This window comes from Anabrus simplex, chromosome 10 (genome assembly GCF_040414725.1).
Source record: "Anabrus simplex isolate iqAnaSimp1 chromosome 10, ASM4041472v1, whole genome shotgun sequence".
Lineage (NCBI taxonomy): Eukaryota > Metazoa > Arthropoda > Insecta > Orthoptera > Tettigoniidae > Anabrus > Anabrus simplex.
The window spans coordinates 127078497-127103917 of record NC_090274.1 but is presented as its reverse complement, the minus strand read 5'-3'; the positions used below and the strand labels follow the sequence as shown (position 1 = coordinate 127103917).

Sequence of the window (25421 nt, the reverse complement as noted above, 5' to 3'; positions counted from 1 at the left end):
TACGTGTAAGAGAGGGCCGTGAGCCCCAACTTCGCCACATACAAAGGAATAAATAAATAAATAAATAAATAAATAAATAAATAAATAAATAAATAAATAAATAAATAAATAAATAAATAAATAAATAAATAAATAAATAAATAAACAAACAAACAAACAAACAAACAAATAAATAAATAAATAGAGAAGATGAGAAAGTTATAAAAAGACTCTCTGAACCTTGCAAACCTAATACTGTCAGGGTTGGAAAAGAAAAAGAGTTGACCAAGGAAGGTCACATAAGAAAAATGAACAAGTAATGAACTTCATTCCGGTTCCGAATTGACTTTAAATAAGTCCACCTGTTCAATACACGTTTACCGTTTAAGAAAGGAGATAAGGCAGACGTCAACAATTACCGGGGCAATATCACTGTATTCATCTTTTCAAAGGCACTGCTAGATAGAGCACAGAAAAACAATTGGAACTGCAAGCTGGTGAGTATCAAGGAGGTTTTAGAAAGGGCAGGTCATGTGCGGAACAGATCCTGAACCTGAAGTTGATCACTGCATACCAGAAACAGAGGAACAAGAAATTCGTGCTCACATTTGTGGACTTCAAGAAGGCCTACGATTTGGCAGATAGAAAAACACTGATCAGTATCCTAGAAGAAATGGGTCTAGATAGGAAGACCAGAGAGCTCATTAAACAGACTGTGACTGACACAACATCCAAGGTCACATTCAGGGGGATACTTATCAGAATCCTTTAGGATTAAAGCAGGGGTCAGACAGGGAGATGGACTTTCTCCCCTTCTATTCAACTGTGTTCTTGACAAGGTCATTAGAGAGTGGCGCAAGAATATACAAGGAATAGGTGGTATACAAATTAGATATAAGAATAGAGGGACTGTAGTCGACTGCCTAGCCTTTGCAGATGACATTGTGATTCTCTGAGTGTCAAAAGAGGAGGCGCGGGACCAGATTGCCCAGCTCCAGAAACAAGCAGGTAAGGCAGGCTTATGGATCTCCTTCGAGAAGACATAGTACATGACCAACATCGAAACAGCACCCAGAGGGATGACAGTGGATGGAGGGAGGATTCGGAAAGTAGAGGAATTTAAATATCTGGGAGAGTGGATAGATAACAACCTGTCAGAGAAGAAGATCTCAATCAATGCAAAAATCAGATATTACCAGACTGTGATCCGTCCAGAAGCCTTATATGCAGTTGAATGTTTGAACCTAATAAAGGTAGGATTGGTCAAGAAGTTAGAACTGGTGGAGCGAAAAATTCTATGGAAGATACTGGGAGCCCAAAGAACTGAGGATGGATCATACAGAAAGAAAACAAACCAAGAACTACACCACTAGATAGGAAAGATCTCAGATACCATCTGGAAGATGAGAGCCATGTTCTTTGGACACATCTACAGAATGGACCCGGGAAGACTGACCAACCAGATAGTAAGGTTTTCTGAGACCAGGAAAACTGTGGTACGCTGGCATCAGGAAGTGAAGGAGGACATGACAGAAATGGGAATACAAGGACCGGAAATAAGCAACAGGGAAACTTACAAATCTAACATAAAGAACACAAAGAGTTTCCAAGAAAAAGTTAGTTTGCGGACCCAAACACCATGGACGGAAGAGAGAAGAAGGTTGCAGAGTGAAAGAATGAAGGATTATTGAGAGCAGAACAAAGCCTAGAAGTAGTTGAAATCAAATTAACATGGTCCACAGTTGACCAAAACGAAAAAAAGAAAGAAAGAAAGAAAGAAAGAAATGGTCTGTTTAAAAAACTACATAGTTGTTTAAAAAGCTATATAGGACATGTTTCGACCTAGCCCAAAATAACATAAAGAAGAAAGACATGTAACAAAAACAATGATACATAAAAAATTGAAGATAAAATACAATCAACAAATGCGATGGAAGTGTATGTTTAAAATGTACATAGCTTCAATATTAAAATACACTCAACAAATACAATGGAAATCTGTGTTAAAAATGTACATAGATTCAAACTTGGATGAATTTAGTTGTAAGTGTGGGTCCAACCGTATTTAATACTATATGCTTTGAAAAATCCGTTACCTTTCCCCACGGAGAATACAAGTATAGCCAGGATGTCCTCTTTACTCCAGCCCTGTGCATATATAGATCAGGTCGGGTCGGTGCTGACCTCCTCACGTCAACACCGACAAGCCTGTATTAAATGTAATAAATATCATTTTTGGTCCGTATTGATGATATTTGATTGAAATAATAACAGTAAGTTATTTATTAGACCACATAATCAATACAAAATCTAGTCTTGGATGATTTACATAAATTTGTTAACTAATAGTGGTACAAGTTTCGCCTTCCCTGAAGGCATCATCAGCCATAGTCTTAACCTTAAATTAAAAATAAGCGTCTAAATAACATGTAATAATGAAATGAATTTTTTAAAATCTTGAAGAGATTTGAAGTAAAATAACATTAAAAATAACAATGATGGTTAAAAAAATGCAATGTGATGAGTAGAGCGTGGATTTCCATGCAAATGCATGTTTTTAAATATGCTAGCTACACTTCTCAAACTTTGCAAATATTCGTTTTACGGCTTAACAGTTCCAAATAACCATTCTTTTTCCGTGCATGCTTGCATGTTTTGGCATTTTTTGGAGAAAATTCACGCATAATGCATATTTGGAAGATTTTAGATTTAATAGCGCATATTTGGACATTTAATATTGCATAATATGACATTTATTCTGACTTTGACGCATATATATTGTTAACTTGCATAATAGTGCATTTTCTGAATGTTAGTTTGCAGAATTTGGGACAATTTTTCATGTTGTAGGCTACAGTATGTCTATTACTGAGAGACGGAGAGAGTGTACTCCTGGCATCCTATGTGACAACCATAGTTAGTAGCCTACATACGGTACAGGTCCTACAGTATAATGCAATTAACCAAACACTTTCTTATCTGTTGCTTGAGTAAACAATGACGTCAGTCGGAAGGCCCCACGTCGAAATCTAATTCTTAGGAATAAGGTGTCGCAGTTTTACAGTTGTACATTGCTATAAATTGAACCGTAAATTGTGCATTAATCATTAACGGCTCCTTTTTCGTCTGTTAGACGAACAAAAGAAACCTTGTATCGCACTTCTGTGGCGCCGCGTTACTGGGATAGCAGCTTACAAATTCTGGTTTTTCATTGAACCCTCTACCGTTGTTATCCTGGAATGTCCCACCCGGAACTCTCAATCGTCACACGTCTGTGTTACTGCAGCAAGCAATCGTTACCACTTACATTCTAATGTGTCTGCAATCATCGTATGGAGAAGCAGCTGCCGCAGATAGAGATAAGTTGAACAAACTAATTCGTTCAAATCCTGATTTTGAATTCGTCAAGCTTATAAAACACGTATTGTGGTGAAAATGCAAAAGATGTACAATTTGACCTCACTCTGCCCAAATGTCTTCATTGCCGGGCTGAGTGGCTCAGACGGTTAAGGCGCTGGCCTTCTAACCCCAACTTGGCAGGTTCGATCCTGGCTCAGTCCGGTGGTATTTGAAGGTGCTCAAATACGACAGCCCCGTGTCGGTAGATTTACTGGCACGTAAAAGAACTCCTGCGGGACTAAAATCCGGCACCTCGGCGTCTCCAAAGACCTTAAAAAGTAGTTAGTCGGACGTAAAGCAAATAACATTATTAATGTCTTCATTGAATTATGCATCTATCACTTCTCGTGACGTAAAAAGATAATTTTCTGTGCTTAAGTATGTACTGAATGATAAACGGATGAGCTTAAATCAAGACAATTTGGAGAAAATAGGGTAGTTTTTGTTCATGTTTCAAAAGGAACTGAATTTTGATAGTGCATATTTTCCAGTTTATTGTGCATGTTTTGCCATATGATAGTGCATGAATGCATGCATATTTTGAGATTTGATAGTGCATGGAAATACGGGCTCTAGTGATGAGATATAATAGTGGAAGTATTAACAAAATTAACATTAGAAGGCTGTTAAAATAAGTGCAATGGATAAAAAAACAGATTGTTATACAACAAGTAGTAAGATTGCATAAAAATAAAGTTGATAGTCTGGCGGTTATAATTAGGCGATGGCGAAAAATCGTATATAATCAAAGTAAAGAAGAGTGAATAAAAGTCAAAGGTTAGTCGAGAGATCCAAAGTTAATCATGATCTTGAAGATAAAAGACGAAAGTCAGAGGCATATGGTGAAGTTGTAGAACACGTTGAGGATATGAAGTTGTAGAATAGAAGTTGAAGAACAGTTTGAAATAGGATCTCTATGGACCATCTCAAAATTTGAAGTAATGCTCAAATGTTGCAAATTTGTGAGTTTGTAGATATTCTAGTTGAAAAGGCATATGATAGTGGAATCTGTAAAAGGAAGCAAGAAACGTAGAGTTAATTGTGTGAAAAAATATTTGAAAATATTGAAGTAGAATCGTGTGCACTTACCATTTGATGGTGACAAAGATAGTTTGTAACGTTATGAGTTAGAAGTATTTGCAACAGTAGACTTCTTGCTATGTGTGTTATAGCTGAAGGTTTGTGCCTGAGGGGGATCTGTTTGCGTTGACGTAACTATTGGAGGGGGGCTGCTATTGGTGGGAGGGAAGGAAGAGAGTGTATTACTGCGCGTGTTGTATCGGTGTAAGGCCATTGGAGGGAGCAATGTTACGGTGGGTGTGGCTATGGGTTTATTGGTTGTATTTGAATTAGAGGTACTAGCGGCGGGGGGAAGGGAGGGGGGTATATTAGTTGTAGGGGAGGTGGGAACGCTAATTGATGTGAGGTTGAAGATTTTTAAGAATATGTTGGTGAGGGGAGTTGATTCTCGTAATAAAATAGGGATCTGTTCATACAAGGGGCTTTTTTTTATCAATAGTGTCATTCAGGTTCTTATCTTTATTAAAATGTTGGTCGAGGAAAATAAATAAGTTTTCATATTCTGTCATGAGTTTACTTTTATCGACTCTTTTTAGGATATGGAGGTCTTGTTCTATTGTGGTGAATTTATGCCCTGTGTCCCTCATGTGGTTGGCCATTGCGGAGAATTTGTTGTGTCTTTGGGCATTGTAATGCTCGGCGTATCTGGTGGAGAAGCGGCGGCCAGTTCGGCCAACATAAGAAAAATTACATGTAGAGCATTTCAATCTGTATATTCCTGATCCAGAGTAACTATTGTCTGTGATGTTAATAGAGTTGTGATTAAAGAATAAATTACGATTAGTGTTTTTTGTTGTGTAGGCTATTTTTATTTCGTGCTTCGTTAATGAATTGGTTATCGGATAAATGCTATGGTTAGTGAACGTGAATTTAGCGTATTTTGGTTTGACGGGTTTCAATGGAGTTAAATTTGTAGCTAGTTTCAGTTTGGTTTTATTAATGATTTTATCAATCATACTTGTGTTAAATCCATTGAATTTAGCTATTTCCTTAATGAATAGTAATTTTCTTTAAATTAATAGAGGACATAGGGATCTTTAATGCTCTATATATATTAACCTGTGATAAGTGGCTTTATGTTGCAAATACTTCTAACTCATAACGTTACAAACTATCTTTGTCACCGTCAAATGGTAAGTGCACACGATTCTACTTCAATATTTTAAAATATCTTTTCACACAATTAACTCTACGTTTCTTGCTTCCTTTTACAGATTCCACTATCATATGCCTTTTCAACTAGAATATCTACAAACTCACAAATTTGCAACATTTGAGCATTACTTCAAATTTTGAGATGGTCCATAGAGATCCTATATGAAACTATTCTTCAACTTCTATTCTACAACTTCATATCCTCAACGTGTTCTACAACTTCACCATATGCCTCTGACTTTCGTCTTTTATCTTCAAGATCATGATTAACTTTGGATCTCTCGACTAACCTTTGACTTTTATTCTCTCTTCTTTACTTTGATTATATACCATTTTTCGCCATCGACTAATTATAACCGCCAGACTATCAACTTTATTTTTATGCAATCTTACTACTTGTTGTATAACAATCTGTTGTTTTATCCATTGCACTTATTTTAACAGCCTTCTAATGTTAATTTTGTTAATACTTCCACTATTATATCTCATCACATTGTATTTTTTTAACCATCATTGTTATTTTTAATGTTATTTTACTTCAAATCTCTTCAAGATTTTTAAAAATTCATTTCATTATTACATGTTATTTAGACGCTTATTTTTGATTTAAGGTTAAGACTATGGCTGATGATGCCTTCAGGGAAGGCGAAACTTGTACCACTATTAGTTAACAAATTTATGTAAATCATCCAAGACTAGATTTTGTATTGATTAGGTGGTCTAATAAATAACTTACTGTTATTATTTCAAGCCTGTATTAAAGCGTCAATCAAATTAATGGCGTCAGCCATGTTCGCCACATCCACAGAAATGTTGACAGAAACTCAGTCGGGTCAAGCTTATGCTAATAATAATAATAATAATAATAATAATAATAATAATAATCGTATGGCCTCAGCTACCGCGTGCAGACATTTCAATGTGACGCCATCTGGCTGTCTGCTCGTCAATTTCGACGTCCTGTTTTACTCTAGGCCCACTAGATGGCAGACCGAGTAAATCGAAACTCCCTTGGGCATCTATGGCTGAGATTTAATTAATTTTGTTGGGTAAACACCAAATGTGTCACCAGAGATCTTTTACATGCCGACATCGTACGACATGGAGTGTCGAATGGACGTTTTTCCGCCCTTCAAAAATCCGACCACCTCTGCCGGGTTTGAACCCGCTATCTTGGAATCCGGAGGCCGACACTCTACCACTGATCCACAGAGGCAGCCAAGCTTATGCTGATTGAAGCATACAACTAGGAGGGTGTTATTCTTACACATGCTGTGCCCGAGGGACAAACCATCAACAGTGACTACTGGTGCTGATACCTGGAGCGACATCTGCATCCAGCTATGCGGCGCAAACGCCCACGTTTAATGCGAGACGATCGCGCAATCGTGTTGCACGACAAAGCACGCTGTCATGTCACAAACAATGTCAAGCTCTTATTGCAACAGAGGCCTTGAGAGGTCTTGGAACACCCTCAGTACTCACCAGACATGAGTCATTGTGACTTTGACCTGTTTCTGAAGTTGAAGCAACCCTGACGTGACATCTGTACTCCGTCGCTGTCATCAAGAGAGAATGCCTTGCCAACGGTCCCCAACTTTGCGGGTGACTACACTGAAGGAATGTAATGTTCTATCAATATTGTCACTACTTTAACTTACAGCCCTCATAATTAATTCACAAGCAATGAAGGAAATCCCACTATACAACTATACTTACAGTTCATCATAACCTGGTCGAATCTGGAAGTTGCTTGGAGCTGCCTTGGCCTTAGCAGCTTCAGCAAGCTGATTTCGCAAAACACCTAACTGCTCAAAGGGACCAGCGATTTTATCATCAGGTATATCTTCATCAGGACGCAGACCCAGATCTGTCAAGGGTGCCCCTTCTTTTTCTAAGCCAACCATGCTCTGCTCAATGGCCAATACACTCTAGAAAATGAAACAAGAAGAGCAATTGGTAAGTACAGGTTACCTCCAGTGAGAAATTATGATGCAAGCAGCTGCCGGGTATCAGATTCCACGATAGCATATCTTATTAAAAGTAAACCTGATGGAAAATAATAAAGGAAGAGGAGGGGTCACATAATTTCCAGAGTTACATAATATACAGAGGGAAAGAAACATGGATACAAATACATAACAGGACAAACAAAAACATGAAAACAAAAACTGATACAAATATCTCCACAACTTCATACACTGCTGCCCTCGCTTCTACTTCCCGGCTTCATCAGGTAAGATAGGAGTGGAAAAATTTTGAAGCTTCATTACTAAAAAATAATTCAAGATTTTTAAACAATATCTTGTTACTGATCGTGTCAAAATCACTGCTGAAGTCGGGGAGTGTGAGTATAGTCACTTGTCTTTCATCCTACAGGGTGAGTTGGCCATGCGCTTAGATGCGCACAGCTGTGAGCTTGCATCCTGGAGACAGTGGGTTCGAACCGCACTGTCAGCAACCCTGAAGGTGGTTTTCCATGGTTTTCCCATTTTCACACCAGGCAAATGCTGGGGCTTTACCTTAATTAAAGCCCTTTCCTATCCTATCGTCGTCATAAGACCTACATGTGTAACGCAAAATAAATTGTAAAAACTTTTGTCCTTCGTTCATTGCTTTTCTGATGTTGTCAGTCACTTTCAATAAGGCAGTTGCTGTACTATGGTCCTTCTTGAAGCCAGACTGCAGCAGATCCAGAAGGGGGTGAGAGTGCAGGTATTCCTATATTTGAACATGTACCAACAGTCATCTATTAAGCGGATTAAGCAGATCCTGTCTTCTGTGAAATATGCGTTCAGCTCGTCCAGTGGAATGCCAGGTACCTAGTTCTTTTCCCTCGTTCTACCCATGCCCATAGCTCAGAGATGCTTCCAGGCACTAGCATATTTAAGTTACTGATTCACGAAGATATTTAAATTTACGATTATGTATCATTTGTTTAGTTTTATTCCTAATTATTCTATAATTTTCATAATCAGTTAAGGCACAAGTACATTTTGTCACGTCAAAAAAGAGCATCACACTGAGACATCACGTTTTTAACTTCAGAAGTGAGTACTAGAGAATGTCACTGGTGTATGAAAGAACAAGAAACAAGACATTTTTCAAGTGTTCTTTCTACCCACAAGGGAAACTTGATGGCACTGATCAATGCACAGTGGTTCCATTCAAAACCACTTGACTCAGCCCTCAAGATCACATAATGCAACTGAACTCAACATAACAGCTTATATTTCACAGATGCTCTTAAGGTCAGTAGTACAGTTTTGAGAGAAATGTTGGGAACATTAACCAGGAAACAGACTGGAGGCAAGGAAAATATTTTTTTTTTTAAGTTGTGAAGTTACAGTGTATGGATAGGGAGCACATTTAAACACTGTAGACATAAACAGTTATAGCCTAACAAGTTACTTTTGACTAATGAAGCTTGGTGTGGGGCTTATCCGGTGGTGGAGATTACTGTTTTAAGAGGAAGTACAACTAGGCAACCATCCTTTATATAACACTAATCAGAGAGGAAAAAATGGAAGGGATCCGACACTTCAAAACACAGCTGCAATACTTCTCAGATGAGTGAATCTTTTCCAGAAGTATTTGGAGATTAATTCATAGAATCCTGAGCATGAAACACTTCTGTAACACAGTAAAACCTCGTTTAATATGGATTCCAAGGGACCAGAAAATCAACAGTTCATATTATTTTTTTTTGGTGTTAAACGACTACCAAATTTTAGAGTTATAATATCAATCACTTATTATAGAGTACTTGAACATATTACAGACACAACAAGTAAATGTCAGGTGCTCACAGGTCAATTTTGGGAGAAGAATTCAAGAATTCGCTGTTGCTCTTGCGAATGGAAGAGCCTGTAGCTCCTGTACACTCCTGGTGACTTTGAATGTTGCAGCAAAACATTCTAAAATGTTCACAGCAATTAAATTTTCCTGGCGGCTAGGAGGAATTACAATGTCCTTCTCACTGTCTTCTTCTGATGACAGTTCTTCTACGCTGGATATGACTGATGGTTATGAATTTCATGTTTTTGGTCCGTATTGAACTGAGAATAATATATAAGTAATAATAATAACAACGTAAACGTTTCCACCTTTTCAATACTACAATATATTCACAAAATTACAAATTACACGGTACTAGTTTCGACCCATCTAGGGGTCATCATCAGCCGTATTGGAGCAAAGATCATTTGTGGCGAAATCCTAAGAAAATGTTATTTTAAAGAATAACAAGTGAAATGAGATGTTATGGTAATAGTTAATAATACAAGGAATATACATACTAAGAGGTTTTTAACAAAGAATAAAGTATAAATGGGGTGTTGTAAAAATTATAATCATGGAAATCAGTAAGTTCTTGTATTGAAATGACATATATAAAATTATATATGGCTTAGGAAGAGGGCTTAAGGTGGGGCTGAAGGGTGCGGGAGAAAGTGTAATTGTCTCGGAAAAGTACCTTTGATTAAATTTAGGATTGAGTTTAGGTTGGCTGCATTATTGTTTCTGAGGAAAGTGATAAATAGATCGAAGAGTATGTTGGGTTTCTCTGAGATTTCATTGAGATTGTGACTGGCATTAAAGTATTGGTCTAGGTGTATGTAGTAATTTTCCATTATGTTGATTATGTTGGATATGACTGCTCATAGGCCTACATCACTTTCTAAGGGAGTACATATAGCAGCATCATTGTCTGCATTAACAAACTCCTCAAATCTAACACCAAGTATCACAACGCCTCGTCGGAATCTTTGACAATGTGAAACGTCGGGACCATCACACGCTCCTGGACCACAGCCTACAAGCCCGGAAAACACCAACATGATTTGTAACAAAAGCTGTGAAAGCCTCAATTGCTATATGAATCGCCTCTACGAGGAGGAAATTTCAAACTTATTCTGTCGCTTCGAGAAACTACATAAGATAACGGCGCAGCTCGTCTTCACTCACTTTTCTTCTCCGATGCAGGGTTTCGAGGATAGTGCCCACATTTCTGAAAATGAAGAGACCGTTCAGCTCTTTTCAGACACATCGTATCTATGAGAGAACGGAGCGCTCACTGCTGCGGGAACATATAAACTCCACACACAAGGAGCTCACTACCGTCAAACAGGCGCTTTTACAGCTGCATTATCTTCCGAGCACCACACTCTCACCACAGGACTGGGAAAAAGATCATATCACCCACTTTTCCATGGTCAGTCGATCAACCGACAGAAAAACAAGTTCGAGCGATATTAGAAGAATCGTCCCGCCTGTCCCACAGACAATCGTCAATCTGACCAACCGCTGCCTGTCAGAGGCAGAAATCTCTTTACTGGCTAAAGGAGGAAACTTTGCTGCTACCCCTCCCTCGATTCCCATGCAGGAGAGAGTCGCGAATATCGAAGCTGCTCTTCGCAATTTACCATTTGACCAGGTAGAAGAAATCCACCAGGAAGCCTCACGGAGACTGAGAAAGGCCCCACGATTCAAGAGAGGAACGCCATTAAAACTCTGAACATGGAAGAGTGTACTCATTCTGATGGCTACTAATGATTACACTGTGAAGATGTTGGAAATTTTGGACCCAGAGGCCTACCGCTGACTACCTAAAGATCCAACCAATCGGATTCCTCTAAACACCAATAGCCTCATTAAGGCTTCATCTTTGCCAGACAACATGAAGAAGGACACCTCCAAAAGTGAAGCTTTACCTCCGAGATACACAAGGACAACGTCCCCGTCAAATTTGGCCTATAATGAACGTTTTGTAGTGCAGACAACTAACAGGCTATTATTTATTTCGTATGGGCGAGATATTTCCAGCCGGGCTACAGACACGTGTTCACATGTCAGGAACCGGTTTTAGCCAGCCAGGAGCGAAGTATTGATTTTCCAATCGAGCGATCAGCTGTGCCACGTGACCCAGTGTGGGCTCTCAAGGCCGCTGTGAGGTGAATAAGTTACGCATGACCAGTGTCCTCAAATGAGAGCACTTTCCAGCATTATAATAACCTATCAGGAGGAAGACAGCAGCCAATTATAAGACGACGTGGAGCCACACCTACCTCAGGAAGTTAATAAATACCTTAGTTTTGCGAAGAAATACTCTCTTGCTATCTTGCGCTCTTGTTCTCCTGCTGAATGACTGAATCGGCGCTCTCAATTATTCTACAGAAAATTTTGAACACGAGCATTCTGTAGTTGGACTTGAAATGTCATCCTTTTACGTACAATAACCTACGATTCTGACAAACCTTCACAGGCTAAGTTAAGTGTCGTTCATCATCTAAACTCGGTGTATTTGTGTGTGAATATTTCCTAAAGACTTGTGTTAGTTTCAGCTTATACCGCATAAGAAGAAGGAAGAGGATTACCACGTGGCTACTGCAGTACCTCAAGATGTTTCCACAAACTGAAGAGGAACCCTACAGAGTTCCTGCATTGAACTTCGCTGCTGCCATGATGTTCTAAATGAAGGTGAAATCTAACATGAGGAGATAACGACAGAAGCAGCCATCCAACATCATGTGATCCAGAAATTCCAGATCACCGGCAGATATCCAGTTCCATTATGCGTTTAAGTACCTTTTTTTAAAAATATTTCTCTGTTCATCTTTGTAGAAGTAATGCTTGCTTATTCATTAGCGTTGATATTTCTTCTATATTTGCTGTAGTAATTGATAATTTCATTCTTCTTTCACTGGAGATGGTAGTGTTGTCAGGCTGAGTGTGAATGACTAGTAAAACCTATTAGTGTAGCTAGGATATGTGTGTGTCTTCTGTGATTAATCTAAAGGTTCCATTTAATAGTCTAGCATTAATTGAAAATCATTGTCCTCGACTATAACTAATAATTGGAATTTTGGAATATTTTCAATAAGGAAAGAATGTGGGACAGATTTCCGGCATTCTTTTTGCATGCCGAATTTCTACGTAAATTCCTTTGTGTTGGATTTATCACGTGTTAGAGTCACCTGGCTTTTTGTTGAGCTTTGGTTCACGTAATATCTCGTGCATATAACAATAATAATAATGACGATAATAATAAGAATTTCATTTCGGTCAAATGAATGGATAAAGGGTCATGAGTGTAAATATTGCTCGATTTTGTAATGATGTTTATGTATGCTCAATTGTAGTGGAGATGGGCCTGGATTATGGCAGAATCCTGATGGATAAATTAGTGTAGTTTTTGAATGGTTGAAATCCATTTATTGAATTTTTATTGAGGAATATATGCGTGGTAAACGTATTTTCTTCAGTTGCTGAGCACGTGTTAATTTGAGAATGTAGAATGGAGTAATAATAAAGTTGTGACTCATGAGCCATAAACGTGAATGCTATATTTGACCTGTATTATGTGCGTGTCTGTAGCTAACCAATTTTCCAGATATTTACTGCTAATGCTGTTGTAACCAACGTTATGGAATCTACATCATCCTTGACCAAGTGACCACTGAAGTTTCGTCACATATCCGAGAGTCGAAAATAAAATCTTTCTTTAGCCGATATCATCATCACGAGAACTTGCATGTCCAGGGTTAAAAATCAAAATCATAAAATCAAGAACTAGAGTTTGTTGTAAATAGTATAGATAATTCACAATTCACGTGTGTCTTCGTGTGAATGTGGTACGTGTGTGTTGCATTAATTTCTGTGAATGGCGATATATTTTCTTCTTTGAAATGTGGTTTTGACCTGGCCTGGTGTTTTTGTCAGGTTGGGCTCAGGTTGTTAACACCGTTGTTTGAGATTTAGTAAATTTTATTTAAAAATTAAGTTGAGACAAGATTACAGTTTCACACGCCAATGAATAAGGAGGGGTTATTTCAATCGTTTGGACAAAGGTTCATTGTGTTGTAAAGCTTAAAATGTTAAATTTCATCAAGGCGTCAGAGGTTAACTTTACGTGTTGTCCAGTTGAATATTACAGGAAATTTTCGTTGGAATAATTACTGTCTGAATACAATTCAATAGAAATGAGTCCGATAAAGGTATTCTGAAATGATGATTTTCTGAATAAGATTTGTTGACTTAATTTGAATAATTTCATGTTTATAAACAAGATAATGCGACATGAAATTACCCATGTGTAGAACAACGCGATTAAGTATTTGTTTCTAGTGGACTTGACGCCGTAATTTATTCAATTATTTGATAATTTAAATTTTATTTTGAAGTAATAAATGTTGTCAGGGAGAGATCTGACAATTCAAAGGTTTAAAATCATTTGCGGAGCAAATAGCCTATTGAAATCTGCTCGTTCTCATCTTGTAAATAATTCAAGTATGACCAAAAGGAAATTTATCCCAACGTAGAATTTTATTTTTGTATTTTGTCAAGCCAGGTGTGGGCTAACATTAATTTGTATATTTACAGAATTATTTAACGTCGAAATGGGATCAAAAATTTAAGAGCTGTATCTAGAGGGAGACCGGCTGAGAAGATGTTTTTTTTTGCCATCAAGATTTACAACAAGATGTTATTTTGTTATTTCCATTTAGTGCTAGTGCTAGTTGATAATAAACCTTACACTGGTGGCACACAGTCATATGTCAGAGATTCAGGCCACTTTATAGAAAAGCTGAAGAACATCCAGTTACAAGCCAAGACCTGCTTGTCAGCTTCGACGTGGTCTCACTCTTCACTAAAGCACCTGTAAAGGAGGCCCTGGACCATATCGCTCAGATTTTTCTCGAGGACATTCCCAACTTGTTCAACCATTGCCTAACCACAAGCTATTTCCTGTAGAATGACAATTTCTAGGAACAAGTCGACGGTGTCATCATAGGCAGTCCTCTTAGTCTGGTGATTACAAATTTCTTTATGGAAAAGTTTGAACAAACAGCACTAGTGATGCAAATTCCAGTGCCTCTGCTGACACTGATGTGCACAGTGCCAGTGTCACGATGACTACTTATTCATTGGACTCGTATAAAAACGTTTATACTTCATGTATTGACAAAAAGGAACTACACATAGATATACCATTATTTGTATTAATATTTACGTGCAAAATACTACAAAATAACCCTCAAATAAATTTTCCATTCACATTCAAGAACAGTATTTATATCACTTAATTCGCTAACAGTCTGTTAGTGAAAATTTGACCAGGTTTCGAAAACACACCTTCGGCAGGCGCAGATGTTGCTACAACACACAACTTCCGGACAGCTAAATAGTAAATGTTGGGATACTGAAGCTTTCTTCCCAACCACCATTTTAATGGATCTCCCTGCCTAGCTATTAAGGGGTTTTCCAGGTACGACGATGCATATGACGTTTTAAATCTGTTATCGTCGATTTGAACGACATACAAGATTTACAAATGTCTCACACTGCTATGTAGGCCTACTGGTTTTTATCATCTGGAGTGAAATAGGTCCCCAAAGGGCTAGATTTTCGTCTGTTTGCCAATGATACGAAATTCAAGACAATCTATATAAATAAAAATGAATCGCTAAATGTGTTGCTAAGCGCAAAACTCGGGAACGGCTGGACCAATTTGTCTAATTCTTTTTTACAAATATTTGTCGAAGTCCGAGTAATGTTTTTACGAAGAGAAAAATTGGAAAAAATGCCTGGAAAAACGTAAAAGCCCCATTTCTCTTTTTTTATACAAACTCTTCGTCTCTCTTTCCTTCTCCCACGTTTGTGCTTAGCGCTTTCCTTCTCTAATCCAGCGCGTTTGCGAAATGTCCGTAAATCTCAGTGTTACATATCGGTTAAAATGGGTGAATATCAGATTATGTACAAAATTTCAAGCCGCATTTGATGCCGTAAACAAAAAAAAGTTTACAAAATAATTGAGTGTGAAAATGTTAATATAATAGAATGTTACCTCAAATGCAAAATCATTGCATAGAACTTATCATGTCATAACTCCTATGTTATATTCACTATATTTGTATTATTTTTTTTCACTGCTGGTAAAGGAATATTTCAGCTCGATGTAGATAAGTTTGTTTTTAAATTTAAATGATAAGAACATGCACTATTTGTGTTTCTTTTCAGTCATGTTCAGAAATTTTTATGAGCAGGTACGAAAAAGTCAGTCGCTGGGCAACTTCTTTGCTACTGAATTTGCATCGGGGTCAAAGCGAGGCATATGGTCTTCAGATATGGGAGTTATTTTTAAAACAAACCTCAAGTCCTTATCTCGCTTAGTTCTCAGTTTGTGATAGGAAGAATGTCTCCTTGGGTTTTGGTTTCGTACGGGCTGGCTGGCTGTCTGGCTGCCTCGACTGCCGATACGGATCTCCCAAACATCGCTCTCAGACAGCTGCAAGCAGTGTCGTGTTTTGTTATAGTTGGAGTCCTTTGTCTACCCTGATTCTTTTTAAATCGCTTCTCAACAAACAAGTTCATCGATTTCTTTGGTTGATTGGTTTATTTTGTGTGTGCTTCTATAGACAGTATACTCATTTCAAGACTCATGCCGCCTATAAGACGCGGGCGGAGCAACTTCGGTCGAAGAGTCGAAATGCTACAAGCCAAGCTAATTTTCAGTCTAATTGGACTGCACAACAACGTGAAGAGCGAAATGAAACGGAAAGGATTCGAATATCACAAACCTGTGCAGCACGTCGTTCAGCTAATTATCTTCCAAGTTTGAATCGAGCTGCTTTCAGTTACGATGTTTCAATTGACTACAGTGCCTACCAATGCGTTGCTATTGGATCTATGCACTCAGATTACCAAAACTGCAAGGCACTGAAATACAAAAATGAAGTTGCTGGATTGTGTTGCGCAAATGGCAAAGTGAAATTAGTGCCATTGATTCCGTCACCAGATCCATTGTACTCACTGGTTTCAGGAACAGGAACAGATTCCATACATTTCCTTACAAATATCCAAAAATATAACAACTGCCTTCGAATGACTTCATTTAAGGCAACAAATGTACTTCGGGACAATTTCATGCCAACTTTCAAGGTAACATATAACACTGGTTTCTTTTAACATATAACAAAGAGACTTATCCCCCATATTGCTTTGCTTATTTTATTTTATAGTTTTTGTGACAAAAATAATAAACCTGTCCTTCTTAATTTACAGATTTTTGAACTCGCTGGATTTACCACGATTGCCGCCTCACATTCTTCAATTAAAGGTCGGATCAGTGGTCATAATGTTACGAAATATCAACCAACCGCATCTTTGTAATGGCACATGGCTAGCGGTGAAAACATTACTGAACAACGTGATCTAAGCAACCATTCTAACGGGGAAGTATAAAGAAGACGTTTTGATACCACGCATCTCTATGATTCCGACTGACATACCATTTAAATTTAAACAACTGGAGTTTCCAGTGCGGGTCGCTTTTGCTATGACCATAAATAAATCCCAGGGGCATTCATTGAGTGTTTGCAGCATTAATCTTGAACACTCATGTTTCTCGCATGGCCAATTGTATGTTGCCTGTTCCCATGTTGGAAAACCATAACTTTGTTTGTTTACGCGCCAGGTAATCAAACAAAAAATATCGTGTACTTAAAGCTTTAGAATGAAAAATATCTTCATAGTGTTCATTTGAATCGGTGTTTTCTATGATTTATTTCCTATGAAGAAAGAGGAGTAACTTTTGCTACATTACCTTCACGCCATCAACTTATCAAATTACTTGATTTACAACGGGGGATAATTATGGCTCTGTGAGGGATTTGAAGACCTGCTGAACAGTTCCCATCTACGTTACAGTCAATCAGGGTTATTTCTGGGTAGTGATATGCTGTGACCTATTTGAGCATTTTCTTATTCACAATCAAGATATTAATATTGCAGGTAATGAAAACACGTTTTTCCAGTAGTTTGTTACTAACTTTTGGTAGCAGTAGAAAAATAACTCATTTGATGTTGATTACGTAGTCATTTGCATTATTCTGATTTTTGCATGCAGTACAGACCAAATTTCGGTTCGTTCCATTGTCATTTATTTTTGACAGAACGACGTCTGTCGGGTCAGCTAGTAAATAATATATATAAAATAACATCTCCTGACTGACTGATTGATTCATCATTGCCCAGCCAAAACTACTGGACATAAAAAAATGAAATTTTGGAGATACATTTATATTAGGGTGTATGTGCTCACTAAGGGAGGATTTTTAGATATTCCATCGCTAAGGGGGTGAAAAGGGCGGGGGGGGGGGTTATTTAAAAAGTGAGCATATCTATATCTCAAAAACTTAAAAGTTTACAGACGTAAACATTTCTTTTTGGAAACTTCTTTAAAAATAAAGACTTTTTTTGGGAAAATTCTATTAAGGGGGTGAAAAAAGGTGGAAAAGGGGTTGAACACCTATTATGAGGAGACTTATATCTCAAAAACTGAAGATACTGCAGACACGAAAATTGGTATTTGAAATCCCCTTTGAAAATAAATAAACACATATTTTTGTATTTTGGATAATCCGATGAATAGGGGATGAACAGGAGTGACAAACGGAGTGAATTTAAAAAAAGACCATATCTGCAAATTATCTCAGACACGTAACATATTACAGATTTGAAAACTGGTATTTGGAATTTCCTGTAATTAAGTAAAGAAACATACATTTTTTTTGTTTGGAAAATTCACATAAGGGAAACTGAAAAAGGGGGTGAATTTTTAAAATTAGCATATCTACAGTATATCTCAAAAACTTAACATGTTGCAGACATGAAAACTGGTATTTGGAATCTCCTTTAAAAATAAGGAAACACGCATTTGGTGGTAGGGGTGGGGTGGAATCAACTTGGTAGAGGGAAGATGAAAACGGAGGTAAACTCCTTTTACGAGGATATGTATATCTCAGAAATTGAAGATGTTACAGTCGTGGTAATTGGTATTTGGAAACTCTTTTAAAGAAACGGGTACTGTTTGTTTTTGAAAAGTTCACTTGAGTGGGGAGTGTGAAAGGAAGTAAAAACATTGAATTCCTATTCTGGAGAAACTTATATCGCTAAACTGAAGGTTACAGACGTGGAAATTGGTATTTGGAATCTGCTTTAAAAATAAAGAAACACGCATTTTTTGGGTGGGGGAAATCAACTTAACGGGCGGGGGTGGAGTGAAAAAGGAGTTGAATTATTTTCATGAGGATACTTCTATCTTAACTGAAGACGTTACAGACATGAAAATTTGTACAGTATTTGGAATTTTCTTTCAAAGTATAAAAAACACGTAATCTTTTGTCTTTGGAAAATCCACTTGGGGGGGGGGGGGGGTGAATTAATTGAAAATTAGTTGAATTCTTTGCATGAGGATACTTATATCTCAAAAACTAAAGATGTTACAGATGTGAAAATTAGCATTTGGAATCTCCTTTAAAAATAAACAGGCATTTTGGGGAGAAATCAACTTGGGGATGGCTCGGTGAAAAAGGAGTTTAATTCCTTTTTATGAGGATATATATATCTCGAAACTGAAGATGTTTTACAGTCGTGATAATTGGAATTTGGAAGCTCATTTACAAATAAAGAAACAAGAACTTTTGGTTTTCGGAAAATTCACTTAAGTGGGGAGGGTGAAAGAAAGTGAAAAATTTTAATTCTTTTTATGAAGAAACTTATATTTCAAAAACTTAAGGTTACACACGTGAAAATTTGCATTCGTAATCTCCTTTAAAAATTAAAAAACATGCATTATTTGGAGGGGGGAAATCAACTTAACGGGCTGGAGTGAAAAAGGACTAGAATTCTTTTTATGAGGATACTTATATCTCAAAAACTGAAGATGTTAGAGGCATGAACATTTGTATTTGGATTCTTCTTTCAAAGTAAAGAAACACGTGTTCTTTTGTCTTTGGAAAATCCACTTAAGGGGGGTGAATGAATTGAAAAATCAGTTGAATTCTTTGTATGAGGATACTTATATCTCAAAAACTAAAATGTTAAAGAAGTGAAAATTTGTATTTGGAATCTCCTTAAAAAAAATTAAGAAATGCGCATTTGTTTTTTTCGGGTAATCGACGTAACGGGTGTGGGGTTGAAAATAAGTAAATAAGGAGTTGAAATATGTTTATGAGGATACTTTATCTTAAAAACTGAAGCTGTTACAGATGTGAAAGTCGGTATTTTGAATTTCCTTTCATAATAAAGAAACACTTTTTTTTTTTGAAAGTCCACTTAAGGCAGGAGAGGAGTGGAAAGAAATGAAGAAGTTGAATTATTTTTATGAGTATACATTTATCTCAAAAAATGAAGGTGTTACAGACGTATAGACATTAAAACTGGTATTTGGAATCTCCTTTAAAAAAAAAATGAAACACATATTTTTTTGTTTTCGGAAAATCCATTAAGGGGCTGAAAGGAATTGGAAAAGCGGGTGAATTTTTAAGATGAGTATCGGTATATCTACATTATATGTCAGAAACTAACAAGTTAGAGACAAGAAACTTGGTATTTGGAAAGTCCTTTAAAAATACAGGAACATGTACTTTTTTGTTTTCGAAGAAGGCACTTAACGGGGGGTTGAAAAGAAGTGAAAAATAGTGGAATTATTTTTTATGAGGATACTTATCTCTTGGAAACTGAAGATGTTACAGATGTAAAAATTGGTATTTGGAATCTCCTTTAAAAATAAAGAAACATGTATATTTGTTTTTACTTTACAGAGATGAAAAATGAGAGTATCCTCCTAATTCAATACATCATATATTCCATCATTAGATGGAGTAAATAAATTCAAACATGTTTTGGCTCGTTTGAGCCATCTTCAGTGAAAAATGAGGGGGGCTGAAATAATTTACATAATACAAGTTAAAAAATGCCAAAAAAATATAATGAAGGAGCAAATGAAAAAAAACAAAAAACAAAAGAAAGCTTAGACGGAAACAAAATTAGCACAAATATACAATATTTACATCAATATGTGGAGCAAGAAAACAACTCACTGTGACAAAATTCAGTGAAACATGTGTTAATATAAAAATAATAATTGAAACTAAAAACTGTGTTAACCCATGAAACAAAGGAATGAAAAACAAATGATACAGATGGAAATGAACAATAGTTGCACAAGGTGAGATTGTGGACCTCATAGTTTACAAAATATGGATTTAGTAACAATAACAAAACAGGTTGAAATCATTGTCGAAAATTCAGGCAGAAAATCATCCTTGTAGAAACCCATCACATCAAATTGTTCAGGAGGGGAGCGGGAGAGAATTTTTTTTTGGGAAACCAAGCCTGATATAACGTGCAGGCGAAAAGCCTGTGACGAGAAAAAAACAACGATGAAATTTAAAGCTTTAGAAACAGCAACATTCTCAATAACTTCTCAATCTAGCGGTCTGTTTCTTGATTATCGTTTCATAATGTTGGCTGGTTGGTTTGCCTTAATGTAAAGGGTCGGAAGGGCCGCGACATAAAACTGAGAAGCTGTGTTACGTAGACGACAGATGCATGATAAACTGTAAGTGACCTAGTGGAAACCGTCAATGAAGTTCCAATCTGTAATGGGAAAAAATAAGGTTAAGTGAGAAACGTGGGCTGATAAGTAAAAAGTGTAGAATGGGTGTGTAGAAAGCTTAAACTTATGGTGGTTAGCAGGTGGTTGTCCTCTCGAATGGCTTGGCCTTCTCAAAGTAACGGTCTCGTTCGCGTGATCGTGTCTATTGTTGGTTCAGCCGTGTTTGCGAGGATGGAAGGAGCGGAGGGGGAAGGGGTGGTGCAGGGCTGGTGTGAGGAGGGGAAAGTGGTGGTGAGTTGGAGAGATGGAGGTGGGGTTTGTTTGTATTATGGAAGTTCTGACAAATATATGGAATGAATGTTTCAAGTAGAATGTTCTTTTCCTTGTTGACTTCATTTAAATTGTGAGAGTGGTTCATAAACTGATCTAAATCTATGTAAATGCTCTCTAGAACATTGAGCAAGGTACCTTTTTGCTCATAATGCAAGATCTTAAGGTCTATCTATTGAAGTGTACTCGTGGCTGGATGCTTTATGATGTTCACTCATAGCTGAAAAACGATTATATTTGAGAGCATTGCGATATTCGGCGTATCTTATGACAAAATTGTGGCCTGTTTGACCAATGTAGCTGGAATTACAGGATTGACATTTTAATTTGTAAACACCAGACTTTAAATATTTGTTGTTAATGTTGTTATTGTTGACAGTGTGTGGATTGAAAATGAGTCTGGAGTTGGTGTGGGAGGGTCTATAAGCTATTTTGATGTTGTGTTTCTTAAAAATATTAGAAATTTGGTAAATGCTACTATTATTGAAAGTGAATGTGGAAAACTTTTCTTTAGGAGCGGAATCTTTTTCTAGGGTAGTCTTGGGTCTGCTCTTATATCTATTGATGATTCTGCTGACGAAGGTTCTACTTAAACCATTGTGTTCTGCAATATTGTAAATGGTATTAGTTTCTTTTTTGTAATTCTTGCGAGATACATTGGTATACAAAGTCAGGGAATAAATAATTTTATTCACGCTAAATGAAATGGTAGTTTAGTGGAAGGCCTAAAATTTAATTCCCAAATAATTATGTTATTAGTGGTTGTATCAATAAATACTACACAACTAAAGTTATATAGTATTATATTTCCGATCATTTATATCATACACATTGTTACCATACCGGCTATAATCAGAGATACTCATGAATTTGGATTTTTCTAAGTCCATATCAGCGCCGAGTCACGAGAAAATGGGTAAAAAGGATTTAATGAAAATTGGTATGTAAAGTTGGAGAATAAGATGATGATGCTTCTTGTTTAAAGGGGCCTAACATCAAAGGTCATCGGCCCTCGGAGCATAAGGAACGACAGCCAACGCTATAGATAATTTTCTAAGACGCCCTAATATCACAGAGTCTAAAGAAAACTAAATGTGAAGGCCTACATACTGTAGAAAGCTCATAAAATTGATCAACAATAACTTGACATTGACCATTATTTGTTGTGATGTGCTTTGTCTACTGTTACCACTCATCTCCGATAGACAGGATTACTGCTACATACTGTGCGTTTTTTTTTTTAAATTTGCCCTACGTCGCACTGACACAGTTAGGTCTTATGGCGACAATGGGATAGGAAAGGGCTATGAGTATGAAGGAAGCAGCCTTGGCCTTAATTAAGGTATAGCCGCAGCATTTTCCTGGTGTGAAAATGGGAAATCATGGAATAACATCTTCAGGGCTGCCGACAGTGAGGTTTGAATCCACTATCTACCGGATGCAACCTCACAGCTGTGTGCCTCTAACCACACGGCCAACTCGCCCGGTCGTACCGAGTGTAACAGTCTGCCTAAATATTGGCGGGAAGTAGCTGGGGAGTTAGGTAACTTTCTTCTTTAGCATTCCATTCCTCCGTTTCATAAATTTCCCGATACTACTGGTACATAACACACTGGTTCATCATAGCATTTGAACTATTCATTCTCTACTCTGAGGCACTGACTGGAATGAGAAATGTGCATATTTAATGGAATAATGGCAGAGGAGTGTTCACAGCTGTCTGCAGCCTGGTCATTCCAGCCCTGGAACTTTGGACTGTTAGATCGGCACCGCAGTACTGTTCGTTAAAAGTGAGAAAATGTGCAGTTTTTTATTCGATCATTTTCATTTAATCGCTACATTTTTACCGACGTTTTTGTAATGACATATGTTGACTTCAGTTAGGAAAACCACAAAGTCAGGATTTCTGAGAATCCCGTTGCAAAGCACGGGTACATCAGCCAGTCTATCACATAAAATTTGAAACAACTAGTGCAAGAAGTTGAGACGGTGATCAACAGATGTCACTACTAAAGTGATAGAGTTATATATTATTCGAAGGTTTCCTAAACTGACTGGATGCCTTTTTTTTTTTTTTTGTGTGTATCACAGGTTGCATCAACTATTTCAAGAAATTTGGACTTTTCTCCATAGATGTCTCTATTAAAGAACTGATGTCAGGCACTCTGGTGCAAAGTGGAACAACTAGAACTTTTTTTTTTTTTTGCTAGGGACTTTATGTCGCACCGACACAGATAGGTCTTATGGCGACGACAAACTAGAACTTTAAAAGAAATTCTGTGTTTATAGGTTTTCTGAACTGAATTGACTTTACTTATTTTTGATACTTCAAGGTTTGCAACACTTCTTACTCATCCCGCCAACGTTGGATTCTGGCCAATCAAACATTTTGTGTATTTAATTTTCAGCCAATCAAATGCTTCTTGTACACATGTAATTAGCCAAGAAAGAGAGAGGGTGTGTCTGGTTTTAGTCCAGAGCCTTCTCGAGCCTTCCTCTCGGGTATAAAAGCTGTCGCCTTTTCGAGGTAACTTGTCTTATTGATCATCGTGCTATTGAGTGCGTGTGCTAAGAGAGGAGGTGGGAGCCTCATCCGTTGGCGAGCAGAACATCAGCTAAGGTAAATGGCCAGCATTTTTCTATCTCTGTAGTTATCTCCACAAGTTGAGTCGAGGGGAAGGTTCCTATCTTTAACTATGTAACAGTCAATTTCCTAAAATGTAAACTTTTCTTCCTTCTCATGTAAATTTCGAGTAAATCAAGTGCACTTAACTGAAAACCGGGGATAGAGAGTGCGTTACCCTCTCGAATTCCCCTTCAATTAATCTTGAGGCGACTACGATTTGTAACTGTTTTTAACTTGTAAATTAACTTGTCCATCTAGTCACCTCAGTAGTTTGGGATTAGCCTCAGCATCATCGGGCCACAAGCCCAAGTAGGGTTTTAACATTTTAATTTCAAGGAGCGCAAGTGTAAGCCTCCATACATTTTGAGTTTTGGGCCAGTAATTGAACCTGTTGTTTTCCACAAAGGCCCGGTAGTATGGGTACTCAATACCCCTGTAATATTTCTTTCATGTAAACTTAAAAGACTACCAATACGGTCTTGCAGAATGTAGGTTGTGCCTAGAAAGGCCAGAAATTGTACAGATATTGTGCAAGTGTAAAAGTTAAAGGCTGTAAGTGTTTGGAGAGCACAGTCTCCTTGGTAGAATTTGTAGAGCATATAAGGCTCTTCCTTGTAATGTAAACTGGGTGCCTTTGGAAGGCCATAACATGAAATATTTTGGAGCAAAAGTGCTCTTGATAATTAATATCCTGTAAAAGAAAATTGGGAGATCTTTCTCCTTGAATGTGTTAGCATACCTGCCAACTTTTATAAATAAATAATAGGAAGATTTTTTTAATTCTTGGATTTCATCAAGTGTATTGCGCCACGGTCTTGGTAAAAAGAGGACAAGATAAAAGGCATACATATCTACAGTTACAATGTGAATTAACCATTACATTTAAAATCTTAAACTAAGAAAACAAAAACGATTGCAAGAAAACATACCTGAAAATCATTCTCATTTATGACACATACATACGAATAGTAACATTTAGACAGATAAGTCAAGGTCATAGAGACTGCTGTGGTTACTTGTTTAGCATTGAACTGGCAGCTAACTCTGCCCTCTTCAACAATGCACTGTCATACTGCTGCTCATAACACTTTCCACTTAGACTTGATTTGACCACCAATAGTTTACTGAGATTTTCGTCATTCAGAGATGATCGGAATTGTGTCCTCGTCTTTTTTACCTGGCTGAACAATCTTTCACACTCGGCATTGCTGTGTGGAATTGCCAATATTGAGAGCATTACTTTTCTGATTCTATCACATTTGAAACACTCATCTGCATATCGTATATCCCCTATAGCAGACCAAGAACAATCTACTCTTTCTTCTTGCACAACAATGGTAAATCCTCCACTTGGAGATCACAAAACTGGCACTGTAATGCATCCATTGCTTCTTGGTCATCTTCACAGGAAACTTTGAAACAAAATACTTTATGGCATTGAAGGAAGAAGTC

At 37.3% G+C, this 25421-nt stretch overlaps 1 protein-coding gene across 5 annotated transcripts in view; it reads right to left on the bottom strand.

The window, feature by feature from the left end:
* LOC136882374 (dynein light chain Tctex-type protein 2B) overlaps positions 1 to 25421 on the bottom strand; it is a 165615-nt gene that overhangs the window by 127558 nt on the left and 12636 nt on the right. For all 5 annotated transcript variants that reach the window (XM_067154993.2, XM_067154994.2, XM_067154997.2 and 2 more), the window contains exon 2: positions 7333 to 7544. In XM_067154993.2, coding sequence (XP_067011094.1) covers positions 7333 to 7520 — 188 coding nt within the window. In that variant the 5' untranslated portion in view covers positions 7521 to 7544. The remainder of the gene's footprint in view (positions 1 to 7332; positions 7545 to 25421) is intronic.